Genomic DNA, 19,463 nt, shown 5'->3' on the forward strand with positions numbered 1-19,463 from the left:
GGTGACGTTTTGGGGTGGATAATTCTTTGTTGTAGGGGGCTGTCCTGTGCATTGGAGGATGTTTAGTACCTTCTCTGGCCTCTACCTGCTAGATGCCAGCAGCACCCATCCCCCAGGTATTACAACCGAAAATGTCTCCAGACCTTGTCAGAAGTTGCCTGGGAACCAAATCGCCTGGGCTGAGAACCGCGAGTCTGCCCTGAACCTGCAGATTGGCTGAATCCAAACGTGGCTTTAGTTCCTTGCTTTCCCCCTGGGTGTTTTCCAAGGAGGATGGGGTGATTATGACGTGCTAGGTATTTTTTAGCTCATTTAATCCTCACAAAAACTCTGGGAAGTGGGCTCAGTGGTCATCTCCATTTTGAAGGTGAGAAACGTGAGGCCAGGAGATAAAGACGTTTAGCCAGATGGCACAGTTAGCAAGTGGTTGGGATGAGATTCAGGATTCATACCCAGGTCCTCTGTCTCTAGATAGCCATGGGTTGAGCCACTATGCTCTAGGCCACAGGTCAGCAAATTACTGCCTGCTCACCTAATCTGGACCTCTGCCTGTTTTTGTAAATAAAGTTTTATTGGAACACAGCAAGGCTCATTTATGTATTGTCCATGGCTGCTCTCGCACTAACTGGCAGAGTTGGGCAGAGTTGAGAATTTGTGAACCAGACGTTATGGCCTGCAGAGCCTAAAATAGTTACTGTCTGGCCCTTTGTAGGCAGTTTGTTGATCCTGCTGTAGGCACCAACACTTTTTGGGAAGTGTTGGTTACTTTTTCTAATGGAGTATGTGTTGAACGATACTGGATAGAAGGCTTTCACTTGCTCTGAAGCTCACCGCTCAAGTTCGTGGCTCGACAAGTGACTCTGTGGCATGGTCCACACAGTTTCACTAGGCTGCCAAGTGCAGCAACCAGGAGCGTGGACTTAGGATCAGAGAGGTCAAAGCTTGAAGCCCAGGGTTGCTATTTCCTATTCTTGTGACTTAGGCAGCACGCCTAAGCTGGCCAAGCCTATTTCTTCTACCGTAAAATGTTGTTGTTGGGAGGCTTAGATGACTCAAAGTCCAAAAAACACCTGGCCCAGTGCTAGGCATTCGTGAGCTGTACTGAGATGCAGGCATGGTTGTTACTGTTACAGGGATGAGGATGGTGGCATTGGTGGAGACTTTGCACACAGTCTTCTTTGTAAGAATGACCTGAGCTTTAGTCACCAAGAGACTCAGGCCCATGTGGGAGCAGGGACCGTGGAGGGTGACACTGCCCCTTGCTGCTTCCTGTCTTTGCATCGAGGTATAGTTTGCAGGAACGACTGTGGCTTTGCAGGCAGGATGAGGGCTCGGACCTGCCCCATGACCCCTTGTTTCCATTTGTGGCCATTCCACGGGCTGTAGCAAGGGCCTGGTACAGGATTGCTCCCTTCTAGATACGGAATGGTCAGTTCTCAGGGCTTGCTGTGGCTGCTGCTGGCATTTTGGAGAAGGAGGAAGGAAGAGAATGAGAGGCAACAGAGAGGAAGAAGAAACGAGACCAAACAAGTCACTTGCTCCCGGGGCCTACACCTTAGTGCTTTCTCATCCCTGTGCTGGTTGTAACCTGCAACTCAACAGGGAAGAGAGTGCCCAATTGGAAGCCAGGGATGGGTGTGCTGGGAGACCTGGCCATGGGCAGAAAACAGTTTCTTCTCCTGGGAGCAGGGGGTCTGCACTGCAGGCTGACAGCCTGGCCTGTCTGGTGGGGGAAACATCTGGAAGACTGGCGGGAGGAACCCTTGCTGGTATTCCTTGAACTCCTGGTGGTATAGTGGAGTTGGAGGACTTGTGGGGTCCTAGCTCCACGTCTAATGAGATCTTGGTCTTAGGAGACCTTGGGCAAGTCACCTCTCCTGAAGCCTTGGTTTCCTCATCTATACAATGGGGACAGTGACAGTGTTTACCTTGTGGGGTTGTGTAAAGAAGCTGCTGTCGGGAGTAGTGAGCACACAGTGAACTCTGGCTGAAGGTCTAGGTGTCGTTGTGGTCGTTGGCTCACCAGCTGTTCAGGATAGAGAGTAGGGTGGAGTATTTGGTGGTATTGTTCTACTTCTGCTGGCAGGCCGGGGTCCAGGGACAGCTTGGAGCTCTTTGGGAACTGGGTGGAGCTGGGGGCTGGCCAGGGTGTGGAGGGCCAGGGGTCTGAAACCGCTCTTTCCGTCCCCACTCCCCACTTTGTTTGGTAGGCGTATGCTGACTACATCGGATTCATCCTCACGCTCAACGAAGGTGTGAAGGGGAAGAAGCTGACCTTCGAGTACAAAGTCTCTGAGGTGGGCACAGGCGGGGGAGGCTGCTGCTCCCAGAGTAGCTCCAGAGAGTCACCTGTCCTCGCGGCCCGAACAGGCCAGTGCAGGAAATAAGATCGCCTAAGCACGTGTGCGGGTGACATTTTGGTGTTTGTGTTTCTTTTCCTTTTTACAAAATATTTATTTAGGGGCACCTGGGTGGCTCAGATGGTTAAGCCTCTGCCTTCGGCTCAGGTCATGATCCCGGGGTCCTGGGATCGAGCCCCGCATCGGGCTCCCTGCTCTGCGGGAAGCCTGCTTCTCCCCCTCCTTCCTGCTCGAGCTCTCTCTCACTCTCTCTGTCTCTCTCAAATAAATAAATAAAATATTTTTTAAAAAATTAAAAAAATAATAATATTTATTTCTTTGAGAGAGAGAGGGAAGGAGCATGCACGTGAGTGGGGGGAGGGAGAGCGACAAGCAGACTCCACGTTGAGCGCAGAGCTGACCCGGCGGCTGGATCCTGGCCGGGCTCCATCTCAGGACCCTGAGATCGTGACCTGAGCCGAAACCAAGAGTCAGACACTCAACCGACTGAGCCACCCAGGCCCTTCTTGGTGTTTGTATTTCTAATCTTTTTTTTTTTTTTTTCCAATTTGTCAGTAGATGTATATTTATAAAATTGGGATCAAGGTAAATATGCTGTTTTATAGCCTGCATTTTTGCTAACTGGTGTTTTTATGTACCTTTTTAAATGAAAAAAGATTACAAATGAAGTAAGTGTGCTTCACTGAAATGTATTAACAAAAAGCTGACCTCTCCCTATCTTTCCCCTCCTACCCAGCTCCCTGGGGCGGCCCCGGGAACAGTTTGGGGAACGTCACCCAGACCTGCCCTCTGAGCTCCTCCTCTCCTGCTGCCCCTCCACTATGTAAATGGCAGCCTCATTGAACCGGCCCTCATTTGTTTAAATAGCCCTAAGTGTGGACTTTGAGGTTGTGTCCCTAAATGTCGCTGCTCTGAACATCGTTACATATAGATCTGTGGGCGCTCTTTCCTGAGGAATCATTCCTGGAAGTGGGGATGCTGAGCTGAGGGCATGCACTGCAGGGTGGACGCTCTTTGGCTGCTCTTCTGGAGATAGGTTGTTGGTGGAGAAAGGACAAGAGCTGTGGGGAGGTGTGGGCTTGCAGGCTATTTGCTGTTGCTGGATGCCATCTCCAAGGGCTGGGTCCCAAGCCTCCAGTGGCCTCTTGGGTTCCTCTCCCAGTTGGCTCACAGTCACCTTGAGACTCTTATCTCAGACACCAGGGCCTGAGCTGCCTCTCAGTGCCTTATCCCACCCTGTTAGATAAGGCCTGGCCCTGTTGCAGCCCGGTCTCTCCACCTGTCCCTCATACCCCGCCTCAGGAGAGCTGCCTCTTCCTGGGCCCCAACTGGCTGTGGGGTGGCTGAGGTCTTGTTCTATCACCAGAGGGGAGCCAGACCTGTGCTGGGGATAGACCTCCTTCTCTTGGGGGCTGGCCCACCATTGAGTTTGTGGGTTGGGAGAGAGAGGGCTTGTCCTTGAGCCTGTGGTGAGGGAGGCTCGGCTGTCCTCAGTGGGCCGGGAGTGTGGCGGGGGAAGGCTAATTACAGGGGGGTGTTCTAATTACCCCAGCAGATCCTGAGGTCCAGTAATTTCCGCTCACGCTTTGATGGTAGACTCCACGCAGGCCAGGTGTTGTCTTAGCTCAGGAGCTGTTCTCTTGGCAGGATTGCAGCATGGTTAAGTGCTTGGGTTCTGGAGTCAGGCTGACTAGGTTCGGATAACCTCTCCCTTCCAAGCTGAGTGGCTTCGTCCCCTCTGACCCTCTATCTCCTCATCTGTTGAGTGACAGAGCTGGCAGACTGACTCATGGCCCCTGGGGAGGAGTCAGTGGGATCCTACATGTAGGCTTGTTAGGACAGTACCTGGTACATACTGGATGTCTTTATCATTATTAGCTGTTACCATGAGCTGTTTTTCAGTTCTGACCTCCAGTAGTGGTGTGATTGCTTCAGTTGGGGGCGCTTCCTGAGCTGGGTTTCATCCCAGTGCCAGGGTGATCACTTGGTGGGCAGAGGTGACTAGTTTGGTCTCCAGAGGTCTCCCAGCTTCTGCCCATGGCTGGCAGGGCAGCAGAAGGCAGGGCTCACAGCATGTGGTCTCAGCCCACAGATGCGGGGAGGCCCCGGCACAGCTGCTTGGGGATCCCGCTTCCTCTCACGCCTGCCTCCTCCTACAGGGATGGCAGCTGGGGAGAGGGCAGACAGAGCCGCCCTAGGTGGCAGCTTCCAGACCAGCAGCGAAGGGAACAGGCAAGGGCAATGTGGTGAGACTGTCTAGACCCATGTTTAGAAGGCTCTTCTGCAGTTTGAGATTATATCTGTCTTAATGTTTGGGGGTTCAAATTTTGGGGTTTTGCAAAATGTGGGTAGATAAGAACCTTATTTTTTTGCTGTTCTGTTTCCTATTTAAGTTGGGGGCAAAGACAAAGAAAACGCTGGCAAGTAATGGTTTGGAGAAAATTTTACTGGTCCATGAAATCCGAAAGGAAGCACTGGTTTAGGGAGCTAGAGGGTAGTTCAAATTACTATTTGTGCTTCCTGAGGGTTCGGCCCACAGCAGGGGAGCCCCCCCAAACCCCTCTGCCCCAGCCAGTCAGACAATAGAGGCAGCCCCTGCATTCTAAAAAGCCCTCTCCAGAAAGAGGAGCTAGGAGCCTTTTAATTATTCATTTCTCCAGCTGAGCTGGCAGCTGGGGCCTGGCTTACATGGCCTCCCCGCACCTTCTTTATCCCCTTCAGCGCCTTGCCCAAGACTGAGATCGTCAGGGAATTGGTCCTGGCTGGTGCTTCCTGGGCCTGGGATTACTGCCTCATCACTCCTGAGTCTCAGTTGCTGCATGGGGTCAGGTTTGCTCTGTCCTTATCAGTTCCTGGTGACCTGGTTCTTCACAAAGCTGGCAGCACTTTGTCTCACATTTCAACTGGGCAGCTTTATGTCACCCGGGCCCTTTGCCTCAGCCAGGTGTACAGGGAGATTTCCCCTCTTACGGGTAACTTTTGCTCGCTCTTGCACCCCAAGCATAGAGGAAGGGGAGGTGAGGGATGGCAACATTGAGGCCATTGTCACGTTGCACAAGGCGCCGTTTACATGGTCTGGTGTGATTTGTGCCTCCTGGAGCTCTGTGGGGGTGGGCACTGGCTGATAGGTATTCCATTAGCTCAAGTTCAGTTCCCTCCCCGCACAGCTCTTGGACCACTCCTGTACGGAGCCTGCGCAATGCAGCAGTGGACTCGACTGAGCCTTGCCTTCGTCCTCACAACTTTTCATGTGGGCACCACCCTGCTAGGTCCGACCCAGTGTCAGGGGCTCTTGGAGGTCTCTCTTTGTGCTGTTCGTGCCCAGTAGACACAGGCAAAACCTGCTTCTTGGCAAGGTCTTCTCTCCCAGGGCTGCCTGCCTCTGAACATCCTCTCTCTGCCTTGTGCCTTCCGCTAGCCTTTCGTTTTGGCCTTTTTTTTTTTTTTTAAGATTTTATTTATTTATTTGACAGAGAGAGAACACCAGCAGGGGAAGTGGGAGAGGGAGAAGCAGGCTCCCTGCAGAGCGGGGAGCCCAATGCGGGGGGGGGGGGGGGGGGAGGGGGCTTGATCCCAGGACTCTGGGATCGTGACCTGAGCCGAAGGCAGACCCTTAACGACTGAGCCACCCCTGCGCCCCTGGCCTATTTTTTTAATTTTTATTTATTTATTTTATTTTTTATTTTTTTGGCCGATTTTTTTTTTTTTTTTACAAGCCACACCCAGGAGTCCTTTTCTAGCTGCCCTTCCAGACCTGTGTTTTGGATCATCAGCCTCACCTATTTCCTCATTGAGTAACATGCTGTGTACTAACGCTGCCCTGGCCTGTGGCCCCGATCCCACTCCTTGGTTCCTGCCTACTGTGGGAAAGGTGTAGGGAGGTGGGCTCCCCGACGCTGTGGCCCTTGCAAAGCATTACACAGGTTCGGACCTCTGATCCAGCAGTTCTGCAGGTGGGGGCTGCCCAGACTGTTTGTGGGAAGGAACAACTGGGAATAACCCAAACATTTAACAGGGAGGGATTAGGTAAAACATTATAGTATGTTGGCACAATGAGATGCTATTAACTTACTGAAGGCTGTTGTAAAATTATGTTTACATGTTGATGTGGAATGAGGCTCATGAGGAAATTGAGCAGGCTACAAAATAATGTGTGCCCTGGGGCCCGTGTTTTAAAGATTTTATTTACTTATTTGTGAGAAAGCGAGGGAGCATGAATGGGGGGAGGGGCAGAGGGAGAGGGACAAGCGGACTCCCCGCTGAGCAGGGAGCCCGACATGGGGTTTGATCCTAGGACCCTGAGATCATGACCCGAGTTGAAGGCAGACGCTTAGCCCACTGAGCCACCCAGGTGCCCCCAGACAGTTGGATTTAAAAACTTGATCCTGTAGGAGTGTGTGATCTCCCCAGCACTTACCACTAATGCCATGCCTACGAGTCATTGTCCAGCAGCAGTTGGGACTTCCCTCTGTGGCTCTAGATGGGGGCCACTAATCATTGTGCTTGGCCCCCTCTATTTTGCTTACTACAGGCCATTGAGAAACTGGTCACCCTTCTCAACACGCTGGACAGGTGGATTGATGAGACTCCTCCGGTGGACCAGCCCTCTCGATTTGGGAACAAGGCCTATAGGACCTGGTATGCCAAACTCGACGAGGTGAGGCTGCCACAGGACGTGCTTGGGGGCTGGGCCAGGGGGTGCAGGAGCTTTCAGGCATCTCAGAATCACTGGGGAGTTTATTAAAATGGCGATTCCATTTACCAAAAGTACAAATGCATTTGCCCTCTGCCCCCACCATCTTCTGGGAATCGCCACTATGGATGCCCAGTCCTCTGCATGGGGCTGTTAATTAGGTCATCGTTTGCATTAGCAACAGATTCAAATGTCCCAAGTGTCCATGTGCACGGGATCGGTCAGATAGACTAGTAGATCTAACCTGGAGTGCTATGCAGCTATGAGAAAGACTAGGAGCCCGCTAGGAGCTTGGGGGAAGGTGGTCTGGGATTTATTGTTCAGTTAAAGAGGAACCTGGGGTCTGACACATGGCGAGCTACTTTTTGGTAGGAAAGAGGGAAAAATGAAAAGATATGTTTGTGCTGCTCAGTTTGCATAAGGAAACATCACTGAAAGGATGTACAAGAGGCTAATAAAGCTGTGACTTCTCTGAGGGCAGGGGAGAGTGGGGAAGGGGACAGAAACTTCTCAATGCATCCCGTTTGTAATGTGTGTATTTACTTACGTTTTTACTTTTCGATATTTTCTTGGCAAATCCCAAAGAATTTAGTATTGCGCTTCTTTTTCTTGATTTTTTAAATTATTAATTTTTATTTAAATTTTAGGTAGTTAATATTCAGTGCAATATTGGTTTCTGGAGTAGAATTCAGTGTATTTTTATTTTTTTAATGTCTTTATTTTTGAATCCTATAGCAGTGATACCTGTTCAAAGCAAACAAAAAATAAAAATGCAGGATCATGGGCCCTGTTCTTAGAAAAGCAGTCTGTAGGTCTAGGGTGGGGCCCAGGAATCCAGATTTTCCCAGGGCTCCAGGAGATTTTCCTGCCAGGTGTCTATAGACTGAACCTAGAGAAGCTTGGGTCCTCATTTCTCTGGCCCAGTGTTTCCGCCTGGAGCAGAGGGGAGCCCCAGGGACTCAGCAGAATGCTGTCCCTGCCTAAGAGCAGCCTGGGGCTGCCTCTGGACTCTGAGGGCACAGGGTCTTTTTTAAAAGATTTTTATTGAGTTAAAACTTAAAGGAAAGTGAACATCTCACAGCTGTGCGGCTGGCTGGATCTTAGCATATGTTTGGCCCTTGCACTGCCACCTGTATCAAGCTCTAAAGCTTCCCAGCACTCCGGCAGGGCCCCGGTGCCCCTTTCGAGTTGATATCCTCCCGCAAACCCTTCCGCTTTCCGTCCCGTAGATCAGTGTTACCTGTTTTTGAACTTCTTATAAACGTCTGACTTCTTTTGCTCAGCGTTCTGTTTCCGAGAGTCCCCCATGTTGTGGGGAGCAGCAGAGCGTTTGCCTTGCGGTGTCGTGTTCCGGCACCTCACTGCACCACGGTCTGTGGCCGGTGGGCATTGCGGTGGAGGCTTGTTCCCACATTTGGGCTACTATGAATAATGCTGCTGTGAACGTTCGTTCTCGTCTGCACGTTTGGGTGGATATACGGCACACATTCTTGGTATCCTGGGACTGTGAAGAAAGACGGTGTCTGTAGGCCCGTGGCGAGTTACCAGATGGGGGAGTTGAATGGCTTCTTTGCAGTTCCCTCCCATCTCGTCCCAGACCCTTGTCCCCTGGAGGAAGGGCCAGCGGACGAAAAGCCACCCGGGGTGGTGGCTCTGTGGCGTAAGGGTCAGCGTCTCCCTCCTCAGCTTTCGGTCAGAGCAGGGAGCCAGGCCGGCCTGGCGTGGCCAACCGGGCCCCAGCCAGATGCTGCTCCTGGGTGCCCGCCACCAGGATGCTGCCTAATCTGCTGCCACCACTTTGTGTCTCTTGTGTTATCAGGAAGCGGAAAACTTGGTGGCCACAGTGGTCCCCACCCATCTGGCCGCTGCCGTGCCTGAGGTGGCCGTTTACCTGAAGGAGTCAGTGGGGAACTCGACGCGCATCGACTACGGCACTGGTACCCGCCGCTCCCGCTGCGTACTCGGCTTCGGTGCAGGCTCTTCTTGGGCTGCTTCCTCTTTGCTCCGGCTGCCTCGGGCCCTCTGAGCAAGCAGCCTTTCGGGGCCAGCCGGGGCGCAGTGCCCCCCGGGCCCGGGGTGCTGCGAGGCCTGCTGCGCCTCCCGCGGCCCTGCCTTGGTCCACCAGGGGGAGCCGATGCCACGTGCGTGGTGTCCCCGCGCAGCACCGATTTCTGTTCTTTGTAAAGACGGGGTCTGTGAGCTCAGCGCCTGCAGCGCATAATTTATTGAGCACTTACTGTATCTCAAGGCGGCCCTGCACCAGAGCCTTGAGAAGTGAAAGAGCTCGGTAGCGCCCGGCAGCATCGTGGCATGCCCTCTTCCTAGCCCGGTGTCCGTGGGCTGCTGAGTTCTCTCCGAGAGGGCGCATGCAGGCACCTCAGAGGGGAAGCGTTGTCTCCTTGGCCGGTGGGTGGGGCGGGGGCAGGGGGTGGGGTGGGGGGTGGGCGGCAAGGGAGGACCCTGCTGTAGTAGGCTCACCTTTCTGACGTGCCCTGAAGCGGCAAGTGCAAGGCTGCTCTCTTAGGCCTTCCCCTCACCTGGGGCTCAGGTTCCTCGAGACAAGCACAGGCCGCGTTGGCAGGCCTGGAGAAGGGCCCCCTTGAACCTGGGTCCTGGGGAGGCGTTGTCTTCTGCTCCCCCTGTTGCTGGGGAGCAGGTTTATCAAGTGTTTGGAGACTTCCCGGGGTGGAGTTTTGACTGAGACTGACCGGGAGGGACCCTGAAGGGGAGACTGGCCAGGTCAGCCAGGGGTGGGTTTTTCTTCTGCTGTCAAGTGTGCCAGAGCCCCTGAGTGATGGTGGCTGGGACCGTGGCTGGTGGAGATCAGAAACTGCAGGTGAGAGGAATAGCTCACAAGCGTCCCAGGCCCTGGAGACACCTTCATTCTACAGAGATGGGCAGGAAGTCGCTGAAGTATTCTTTCCTGCCTCCGTCCAAATACATTTTTTTATAATACTGTGAACCATGGTATTCAGTCTGGGGTCTGATCGGTGGTGTCTGTAGTGCTGACCATTTCTATTTGACATGACTGGGAATGGTCATGTTTTTTTTTTTTTAGATTTTATTTTTAAGCAATCTCGGCACCCACCGTGGGGCTCAAACTCACAACCCCGAGATCAGGCGTCACATGCTCCACTGACTGAGCCAGCCAGGGACCCTATGGAAGGGGCTGCCTTTTGACCCTGTAATGTGACCATGTGTTGTTCCCTGCTTGGAAGCCTTCAGTGGCTCCCGTTGCTCTTAGGGTACTGAGTCTGAGCTTCTTACGTAGCAGGTAAGGCCTGTCTGATTGCCGGCCTCATCTTGTTACGCTTTCTCCCTTGCCCTTTCTACTTTAGCCGTACTGGCGTTCCTAGTGTTCTTCAAACATATCCCAGTTTTTCTCACCTCAGCACCTTTGCACATGATGTTTCTTCTGGCTAGATTGCTCTTCTTGCTTCCCTCACATCCAGTGCTTTACCAACTCTTATTCATCTTTCAGATTAAATATTACTTCCTTAGGGAAACCTTCTTGAACACCCTGTGATATCCTCCAGTTATCACCCTGTCCTTCTCCTTCGGAGCTAAAATTATAGAAGTGATTGTCTGTTTAATGTTTGTCATCCTGGTAGATCATAAACTATCACGCAAAGGCATGGATGTGGTCTCCCTAGTGCCTGACACGGAAAGTGGCTGCCATTGTAGTAGGTGCTCAATAGATAGCGTGGAATTGACGAGTGAGTTAAACCTACAAAACAAAATGCAAATGTCTGTTTAAGAGGTCCACAGCCTTGGCCTTCTAGGCCTTTTAGAATTATAGTAGTGGTAGTTCTCAAAAGGGCTTGGGTCTTTCTGGAAGGGGCGGAGGCCCCATTATCTCCATGTTGACCTCCCTCCGTAGAGGGGCAGTTCTCAGTGATTTGGACTCTGGTGAGACCAAGAACAGTCCCACTCCTTTTTCTGGAAGACCGTCGACCTCGGCTGTTTTCTTCTTCCCTAGGACATGAAGCAGCCTTTGCTGCTTTCCTCTGCTGCCTCTGCAAGATCGGGGTGCTTCGGGTAGACGACCAAATAGCCATCGTCTTCAAGGTGTTCGACCGGTGAGTGAGAAGAAGAGCAGCAGGGTTCTCCTCTCCTTGTCAGACTGGGGCGGGATGCTGGTGGGCGCTCCTGACTGGCTGTTGCTTCTTCTGGCCTGTCCTGATCGAGCTCTGGCTGTGGACGGGGCGTCCCAGAAGCCTTCTGACAGGTTCAGATCCAAGTAAGGACAAGTGAAGGAAAGTCACGTGCCGACCGCTAATGCTTCCGTGTGTTTGCCGTGTCAGGCCTCGTCCTGAGCTCTCCACGCGCAGCTCCCTCCCTAGATTCCCCCAACAGCTCTAGGCAGCAGTGACCGTGATTTCCATTTTTTTTTTTAATATTTCATTTATTTATTTGACAGAGAGAGACACAGCGAGAGAGGGAACACAAGCAGGGGAAGAGGGAGAGGGAGAAGCAGGCTCCCCGCCGAGCAGGGAGCCCGATGTGGGGCTCAATCCCAGGACCCTGGGATCATGACCTGAGCTGAAGGCAGATGCTTAACGACTGAGCCACCCAGGCGCCCCAGTCATTTCCATTTTATAGGTGAAGAAACGGAGGCCCAGAGAAATCAGCTGTCTTCTGATCCCTGAATTCACACAGCCAGCTGAACCCCTGCAGTTGGGCTCTGACCCGCTCCCCACCCCACCCCACCCCCGAACCAGCTGCCCCCCCCCCCCCCGTACAGGTGTGGTGCAGCCACCAGAGGCTTCTGACAGCACCCGTTCTCTTTCCAGGCCCCACTCTGGTGATGCTGACGCAGCCCCTGAGAACAGGGAAGGTGGGAGCCGGAAGGCCCCAGGAGATGATCTGCTCTGTCCCCCACCAGCTTTCCGATGGGCAGGCCAGAGTTAGAGAGCCTGGGGCTCCTGCCCAGGGTCTCACATTGTCAGGAGTTGATGGCGCTAAACCCCCCTTTCCTGGCCCAAAAGAAGGCTGAGCGTGGGAGAAAAAAATAAAGCGACATTATTTTGAGAGTACCAGCTGATGCATAACTTACGCATGTAGGTTTTCATTGAAAATAGAGACTAGTTACACTCTTAGGTAGTTATTTCTGGCCTCCGTGAGCTCCCAGTGGCAGAAGGGTTGAGACTGTCTGTCTGCTTTCTGCTGCCTCTTTCTTCCCCTCCCTCCTGTGCAGGTACCTGGAGGTTATGCGTAAACTCCAGAAGACATACAGAATGGAGCCAGCCGGCAGCCAGGGAGTGTGGGGCCTGGACGACTTTCAGTTTCTGCCCTTCATCTGGGGCAGCTCGCAGCTGATAGGTACTAAAGGGGCGCCTACCCCTCCGCTCCCCCCCCCCCCCCCCCCCCGCCGCCCCGGGGTGTGTGCTCTGTCCGCCCTCCTCCTTTCCCGCCTCACTTCTGCTGCTCAGGGCAGACAGTGACAGCTTATAAAGCAGGCATTAGACCGGCTATTGACGGAGGCTGTTTGCTGTCGACCTTGTGCTGCGAGCCAGCCCGGCAGGCAGGCCGGGGGAGGCGGAGGCAGAGTGTGCCGAGATAATAGGAAGTGACACGGGCTGGAGCAGGGGCGCTCTCCTGGCGCATAATGGACTGGTGTGAAATGCGCCCCAGCTCCTGGCAGCAACTGCGGGGTTTTATGTTGAAAATGAGGGGCTCTTTTGACTTGGTGACCGGCATCATCTGCCGTTATTATCGAGCTGTGTGCAAGGGGGCCCATCAGGGAGCAGCCACCCAGCGCGGGGCAGTGAGCCGCTTCCTGTGGGCCCTCTCTGCTGGCTCCCCTCGCTTGACCACTGCTTTCCAGGCTGGGGCGGCTCCCTGGGATCTCCGGTGGGTGAGGGTCGGGTGGTGACTTGTGCTTCAGGGTAGGATTAACTGCCTACAAAATAATATTCATAAGCATTTGCGTATTTGGTCTGTGCCAGGCACTGCTCTAAGCGTTTTAGGTAGATTATCTCCCAGAACCTTCTCAGTGACCCTGGGAAGGGTCTTTGCCTGCATGAGACTAGCCACCATTGACGAATGCTTAACCTGTGCGGGTGCTGTGCCTGGGGTTTTCCTGTGGTCCCAACCATCAGGCAGTATAAGGGAGGTGCTCTTCATAGCCCCACTGTACAGATGAGGAAACCGAGCCTCAGAGGGCTGAAGTCACTGGTTCAAGGTCACACGGCTAGAAAAAGGCAAAGCCACCGCTCGTTCCACTAGAACACATACATGCGCAACTGTGCGTGCGCACATACACACCCTGGTCATTTATTGCTCCCGCAAGGTCAAGTGTTGAGGGCATGTGGGTGGGACTGTGGCCCCAGGGTGGGTGTAGACTGCCCTGGGCTGACGTGCTCGGTGGGTGTGGATGTCTGGTTCTGAACCCTGGGGCTCTTTGCTGTTCCCAGACCACCCGTATTTGGAGCCCAGGCACTTTGTCGATGAGAAGGCTGTGAATGAGAACCACAAGGACTACATGTTCCTGGAATGTATCCTGTTTATCACTGAGGTGAGGGAGAAGCCCAGGTGGCCTCCAGGCCGAGATGAACTGGGGCTGGTGGCTTTGGAGTGGGACAGAAGAGCCAGCACTCTTGCCTGAAGACAGCAGGGCTGGCCCTCGAAGGTGGGTTATTGACAAGGAAGGCCCACCAGGCCTATGAAAGGCTAAGCCACCTTCTGACTGTCCAGGATCTCCTCCCCCAAATCAGTGGTCTGGGGTGACTCTTGACTCCGTGGGCCTCGAGCTGAGGGACTGAGACTCCGTCACTAGTGCACTTGGTGACCGATGCAGCAGGTCTGAGGGGGTGCGTGGGGCCCATGAGGCCTGTTCAGCACATGCATGTGGCTGTGTGGGATGCAACCATTGCAGGAGGCGGAGAGACTAACGCGGACAGCAGGGATAGATTTCTGCTGAGGGGACACATCTCTGTCAGTGCCTGAGGACATGGGCCAGCTGAAGTGCTGGAGGTGAACCAAGCAGGCCTGGGCCCCCAGCCCACCTGGCAGGGGATGTTTATGAACTGGGTGCTGTTGCCCACTAAGGCTGGGTCTCCCACTTCCTCAAGGTCACCCAGGGAGCTTGTTAAAATCCACGTTCCTGTGCCCAACGCCAGCTTTCTGAATCAAGAATCCTGGGGGACAAGAGCCAGGAACCTGTATTAAATACACTTGCCAGGTGACTTTGCACGGAATTGGGGGACTCACTGCTCAAGGGCCTCTCTCTCAGGACCTTTCATCCTCCCTGCTGCATACCTCTCCCCCTTCCCCCAAACTTTCAAAGGGTACCCTGTTCTGCCATCTGGAGAGGGTCTTGCCACCATTCTCTTTCCAATGCCCACATTCACGTCTGGGCCCAGTGATGCTCCTGCCTCGGCCGTGGTCCCCTCCCCACCGGGGCTGCTCTCTTGGCCCCGGTTCTGAGGCCCCTGAACAGAGAAGCCTGGTTAAGCAGCCATTGCCCCAGGCTCCTCATGGTCAGCATTCGGCTCAGACCTCTGCCAAACTCCAGAGGCCAGAGGGGAATGACACGTTTTTCCAAGTCAGCAAATGGAGCCGGGACTGACGGCTGGGCGGCCACTGCTTCAGTCTCGGATTTGCTGCCTTCAGCAGTGTAGCAGGCCCAAGGTCAGAAGGACTTGGGGCAGCCTGGCTCACTGCCTCAAGAGCCAGTCATGTGCTGCTCTTTCCAGAATGGAATGCGAGGATCTGGGGAGCCCTGGGAGACCCTGGGAGGAGCGGGAGGAGCAGGGTGGGGAGAAGGGGTACACATTCTAGGCTGAGCCATTGCTTTGCTCACGTGGGGGTTAAAAGGCTTGGCTGTTCTGGCCCCCTCTGGTGGCTGGCCAAGCCCCTGGGTCCCTGTCAGTGACTAACAAGGAAGAAGGCCAGGGCTGGGCCTCGGGGAAGATGGGAATTGAATCCAGGTTAAAATTTTGTATTTTTATTTGTTTGGTTGGTTATGCTGGTCTAAAAACCCAAAAGCTTTTTAAAGTTTGGGACCCAGTTCCTCTGCTGGAGGAAATCCTGCAGTGGCCACTAGGTGGCGCTAAGGGCACATTGAATTTTGAGAAGGTTTTTTAGTAACTTAATTGGGGGAAAGGCAGACCCTAGAGTTTTTGCTTGTTCTGCACCCTATCTGCAAGGCTTGGTTTTCACTTTGGGTCTAGGTGCTTGGGCATGGTGTAAACACTGAATGCCAGCAGGGCTGAGGGCTCCCTTTCATCCACCTGGCCAAGCTGAGACCTAACTGGCACTGCGGGTGCTGGCTACGCCCACCCCAGCCCCCTTCCACTCCGCAACAGTGTTTCGCCGCCCGTGCCGCCCGTAGTTCGTAATGAGTGACCTGACCTGGCTCACCCTGACCAAGGGAGGCTGAAGGCCTGCCACTGGGACACAGGGGATCTGGAGGCCTGTGCAGAGTTCCGTGGGCTTCGGGCTGGAAGGGGGCGGTGTTGCCTCTGGAGACCTGGGGTTCAGGATGGCTGGTGCAACTAGGAGAAAAAACAAAACAACAAGAAGTTGGAAATGGAACCGGGTATCTCCTCCCCGTCTCCCAGGACCTGCCCTGGTAGCCCTGGGCATCCTGGATGAGAGACCCCACCTTGCAGGGCTTCTGCTGTCTCAGGAAATGCAGCCCTGGCGCCTTTAAGAGCCCAGGGCAGGCAGGAAAAGAATTTCAGTTTCAATCTGGCTTCTAAATTTGGAGTTTTGGGAAGGGAGGGATCAGATTTCAGCTGGAAGGGAAGGAGCTGACAGGAAGGCGCTGTGCAGAGCCTCCCCCCATCCCCCCTCAGTTACTGACAGAGGAACCATTTACAAAAGGCCGATTCTCCTGGGAGTGGAGAGGCAGGAACGCAGCGTCTGTGAGTAATTTCCTGCTCAATATGGCTGCTCTGACTCACACGATTCCCCTGGGGTCACTGCGGGACTGCAGCTTGCTTGCTCGTTCTCGCTCTTTCTCTTCTCCCTTTGTGGCTAGAATGAGCTAATTTTTTTTTTTTTTTTTTTGGTCTTCTCGCTCCCGATTCCTTTTTCCCCCCTCGTGTTTTCCTTTCCCAGAGTTGCAAAGTCTCCTTCTGAAGGACTTAGGGAGACCTGGGGACACTGAAGGCCTGGGGGCGGGGTGGAGTCGGGGGGGGGCAGCTCCTCTAGAGAAAGAGCATCTCTGGCCTTTCCGTGGGGAGGGGCAGGGCCACTGGGGCTCTGCCGGCAGGCCAGAGAGGCCTTTTGGGGTCCCCTCCCGTGCCCCTAGTGGGTGAGGCTGGCCCACGAGGCAGAGCCTCTGGTTTCCCAGCATCATCTCCTGCCTCTGGCCTCGGGGCCCTTGCTGAGCAGGCTTCTGGAGCTATGCTGTGGGACCAAGCCAGCAGGGTGCCTCTGGGATGGTTTGTTCATCGGGCCTTGTCCAGAGTGAAACTGATTACACATCTCCAGTGATCCCTGAACTTCTCTGGGCCTGGAAGTGTGCAGGAGAGGACTGGAGCCTGGCGCTGGTCCCTAAGGGGCAGAGAGCTTTGGGGAAGGGGTGGGGCGAGAGGGAGGGCCAGTAGTTGGGGGTGGAGCCTGCTTGAGTAGGATGGATGGAACAAAACTCCTTGAAGGCCAGGCCCCATAGGCTTTGGGTACCAGCAGCCATCCTGGAGGAGGGAGCCTTAGAAATAGAGAGTTGGGGAAAGACTGTGGGTGTAGGCACTAACCCGGGAAAAGCCCTGCGGCCACCAGGGTGGGTCCTGTCTCCATCTGCCACCTCAGGCTGTGGCCTCACTGCTGGAGGAAGGAGTCTGTTGTCCTTGCTACTGAACGTGGGGGTTGAGACAGGCTTTTGGGGAACTTTAGCCAGGGGAAGGAGGTGACAGTAGTAAATGGCAGCTTTTTGGACTTAAATCTTGCAGTTTGGTACAAGGCCCTTATTGGAGAAATGAGAGGCATGTGGGAGTGGGACACCCAGGGAGTCCACAGCCAAACGATGGGGTGTTATGAGTTCCTGGGCCCCTATTCTTATGCCCAATATGGAGAGGGAGCTTTAGACCCGTCCTTTCTCCCTGGAACAGCTCTCCCTCTCCCCGCCTCCTCTCACAGCCTCTTCTGGAACCTTCTACCCACTCAGGGTCCAAGTCTCTGCTTCTTTGCCAGCTTAGCCTCTTTGCCTTTCAGACTCTTTCTTTTGAAGCCTGGGGCCCAGGGTGCTGAACCCCATTCTCCCAGCCAGCATCAGTACTGTTTATAAGCTTGGGGGGGCAGTGTTGAGGGGGGTTGAAATGCGTGCTAGCCACAGATGTGCTGGCCTTGTGCGGAGGGGTGCACGCAGGCGCACAAGCCTCCCTGTCTCAGTGCCGTGGTTTCTCATGTCATGGGAACTTCACTGGGCTTGCTGCAGGGTCTCTTTCCTTCCCGGAGTGTCAAACTCTCGGCAAGAGGAGGGACAGGAATGGAGCTTTCCTTGCTACGGCCTGTCCCTTGCTGCTGTGAATGCCATCCCTTCCTTACCTCCTGGCCTAGTGGGTCAGGCTTTCTAAACAGACCTTCCTCCCGAATCTGCTGCAGGTGCCCCTGGCTCACAGTTCACATCTGCCCCCTCTTTTCCTCCCTCCCTTTTGCCTGCCACGCAGAGGGCAATTGGATTCCTGGGTTTAGTCTTCCCCACCTTGCCCTTCCCCCAAACCCGCTCTTCTGGCTCTGGCTCTGGCTCTGCCTGTGGCAGGTTCAGCCCGAGTCCCTGGCGGTAGAGCCCACCCTGTGTGTGGGGCCGGGGAGGGCTGGGAGCCTGCTGCTGCTGTTTATCTGAGTGGAAGCAGGTCCTTGTGCTGGTGCAGCGCTCGGTGGCTGAGGGTGGGAATTGCTGGGAGTCCCAGCCAGGGCTTGGATTGAGATTTTCTTTTTCTGAGGCTGCTGAATGTGGTGGTGGTGGGAATCGGCCCCCTTTTTTTGGCTGTGGAAGAAAGAGGGTGGCTCTGGAGGTTATATTTTCCCAGTGGGTCTTGCAGACCAAGAGAGACCGTCTCTGGTACTTATGCGTGTGCTTGCGTGTGTGCGTGCGTGTGTGTGTGTGTGTACCCTCTCCCCCAGATGATGCAGCCAAGTCCTCAAGCATACATGCATGCGTGTGCGTGTCTGTGCGTACATATGCATGCACATATGTGCTTTAGCGTGTGTGCATGTTTGTATGTGCTTGTGCGTGTGTGCGCGTGCGCACTTGTGTTTACGCACATATGCGTGACCTTGCTATGGGGATCCGGGGGATGAGCTCCCAGGTAGCCTGCCTCTCCAGCTGTGGATTGTCTTTTCCAGATGAAGACAGGCCCCTTTGCAGAGCACTCCAACCAGCTGTGGAACATCAGCGCTGTGCCCTCCTGGTCCAAAGTGAACCAGGGTCTGATCCGTATGTACAAGGCCGAGGTGAGAAGGGCTGGTCCTGGGACTGCTGACCCCACCCCCTCTGCTGCTTGGCTCCGAATCTTGGGCCAGCCCCTCTGACACTGCAGGCCTCCGAGTCTCTGTCTGTGGGATAGGCAGTCAAAGAATCACTAGGCGGAGGCCCAGCTCTGCCCTGTGACTGATGAGTCAAGGCCCTGCAGCTCAGGGCTCTGTCAGATGGCCAGAGGCCCCTCACAGCTATGTCTCCCATGGGGACACAGAAGTGGACGTGCTTTGCAGGCACCATCCAAATTGGTGCTTCTCAGACTTTGGTGGGTCTGATCCCTGGGCAGGTGGGAGGTCTCTGGGAGCAGATATTTCTGGCAACCACTTCAGGTGGTCTTCCTGCTCTCAGATGGGAGAGGCAGGGCAAGGACGTGGTTTCCCTGAGCTCCCCCTGCTGGAAGTTAGCTGCCCAGCTCCTGAGGGTGTCCTCTGCTCTCTTTCCTCTTTGGCACCTTTTCCCCACCAAGGAGGTGGCTTTTTTTTCTTACAAGTAGGGAGGAGACATTTTCTTTCCATCCTGTCCCTTCCGCCAGCTCCTTTCACATCCGTGCACACCAATGCGAGAGCTGTGTGACCTTGGCCACGGAAGGGCCTAGATGTGAAGTCCCTCACCAAGAGTAACGAGTCCCCAAAGTCCCCTCTTTCTGCCCTCAGGCTGGTGGGCTTCGATGTTGTCCCATGGGTGCCCATCTCTTGACCCTTGGCCAACCCTCTCCCACGGAGGGAGGGAGGTTGGTTCTCTGCGTCTGCTTCATTACCCTCCAAGCTTGCTCAGATCCTGTCAATGGAGGCAGGGGGCGCAGGGAGGAGAGGGTACTGCAGGCTTGGGTGTGGTTTGGTAGCACAGATGCTTCCAGTCGGCCCTGTTCCTCTGCAGGCCCTGAAGGGGTTAATGGCGCTGGAGCTGACCGGGCCTGGCCCTGTCTCTCCCTTCCGCCCCTCCCCCTCTGGTCCCCTTCCTCTGGACTTCACATCCTGTGTTT

General features: G+C 54.4%; 1 protein-coding gene and 1 long non-coding RNA gene across 5 annotated transcripts in view; one reads left to right on the top strand and one right to left on the bottom strand.

Annotated features, from left to right (window-relative positions):
* PTPA (protein phosphatase 2 phosphatase activator) overlaps positions 1 to 19,463 on the top strand; it is a 30,226-nt gene that overhangs the window by 6,256 nt on the left and 4,507 nt on the right. For 2 of the 4 annotated variants that reach the window (XM_045883307.3, XM_045883308.3), the window contains exons 3-9: positions 2,211 to 2,297; positions 6,892 to 7,017; positions 8,873 to 8,990; positions 11,033 to 11,132; positions 12,251 to 12,375; positions 13,470 to 13,570; positions 18,349 to 18,456. In XM_045883307.3, the coding sequence (XP_045739263.1) occupies positions 2,211 to 2,297; positions 6,892 to 7,017; positions 8,873 to 8,990; positions 11,033 to 11,132; positions 12,251 to 12,375; positions 13,470 to 13,570; positions 18,349 to 18,456 (765 nt within the window). The remainder of the gene's footprint in view (positions 1 to 2,210; positions 2,298 to 6,891; positions 7,018 to 8,872; positions 8,991 to 11,032; positions 11,133 to 12,250; positions 12,376 to 13,469; positions 13,571 to 18,348; positions 18,457 to 19,463) is intronic. The other 2 variants (XM_064579330.1, XM_064579331.1) reach the window with 1 other exon arrangement.
* LOC135362694 (uncharacterized) lies at positions 14,148 to 15,765 on the bottom strand. Its single transcript, XR_010407660.1, has 2 exons — positions 15,662 to 15,765; positions 14,148 to 15,551 (listed from the first exon to the last, which is right to left on the bottom strand). It is a non-coding gene; the product is annotated as an uncharacterized LOC135362694 (long non-coding RNA).

The sequence above is a fragment of the Mirounga angustirostris genome, unplaced genomic scaffold (genome assembly GCF_029215605.1).
Source record: "Mirounga angustirostris isolate CCGP_5_RB_7025 unplaced genomic scaffold, mMirAng1.0.hap1 SCAF_15, whole genome shotgun sequence".
NCBI lineage: Eukaryota > Metazoa > Chordata > Mammalia > Carnivora > Phocidae > Mirounga > Mirounga angustirostris.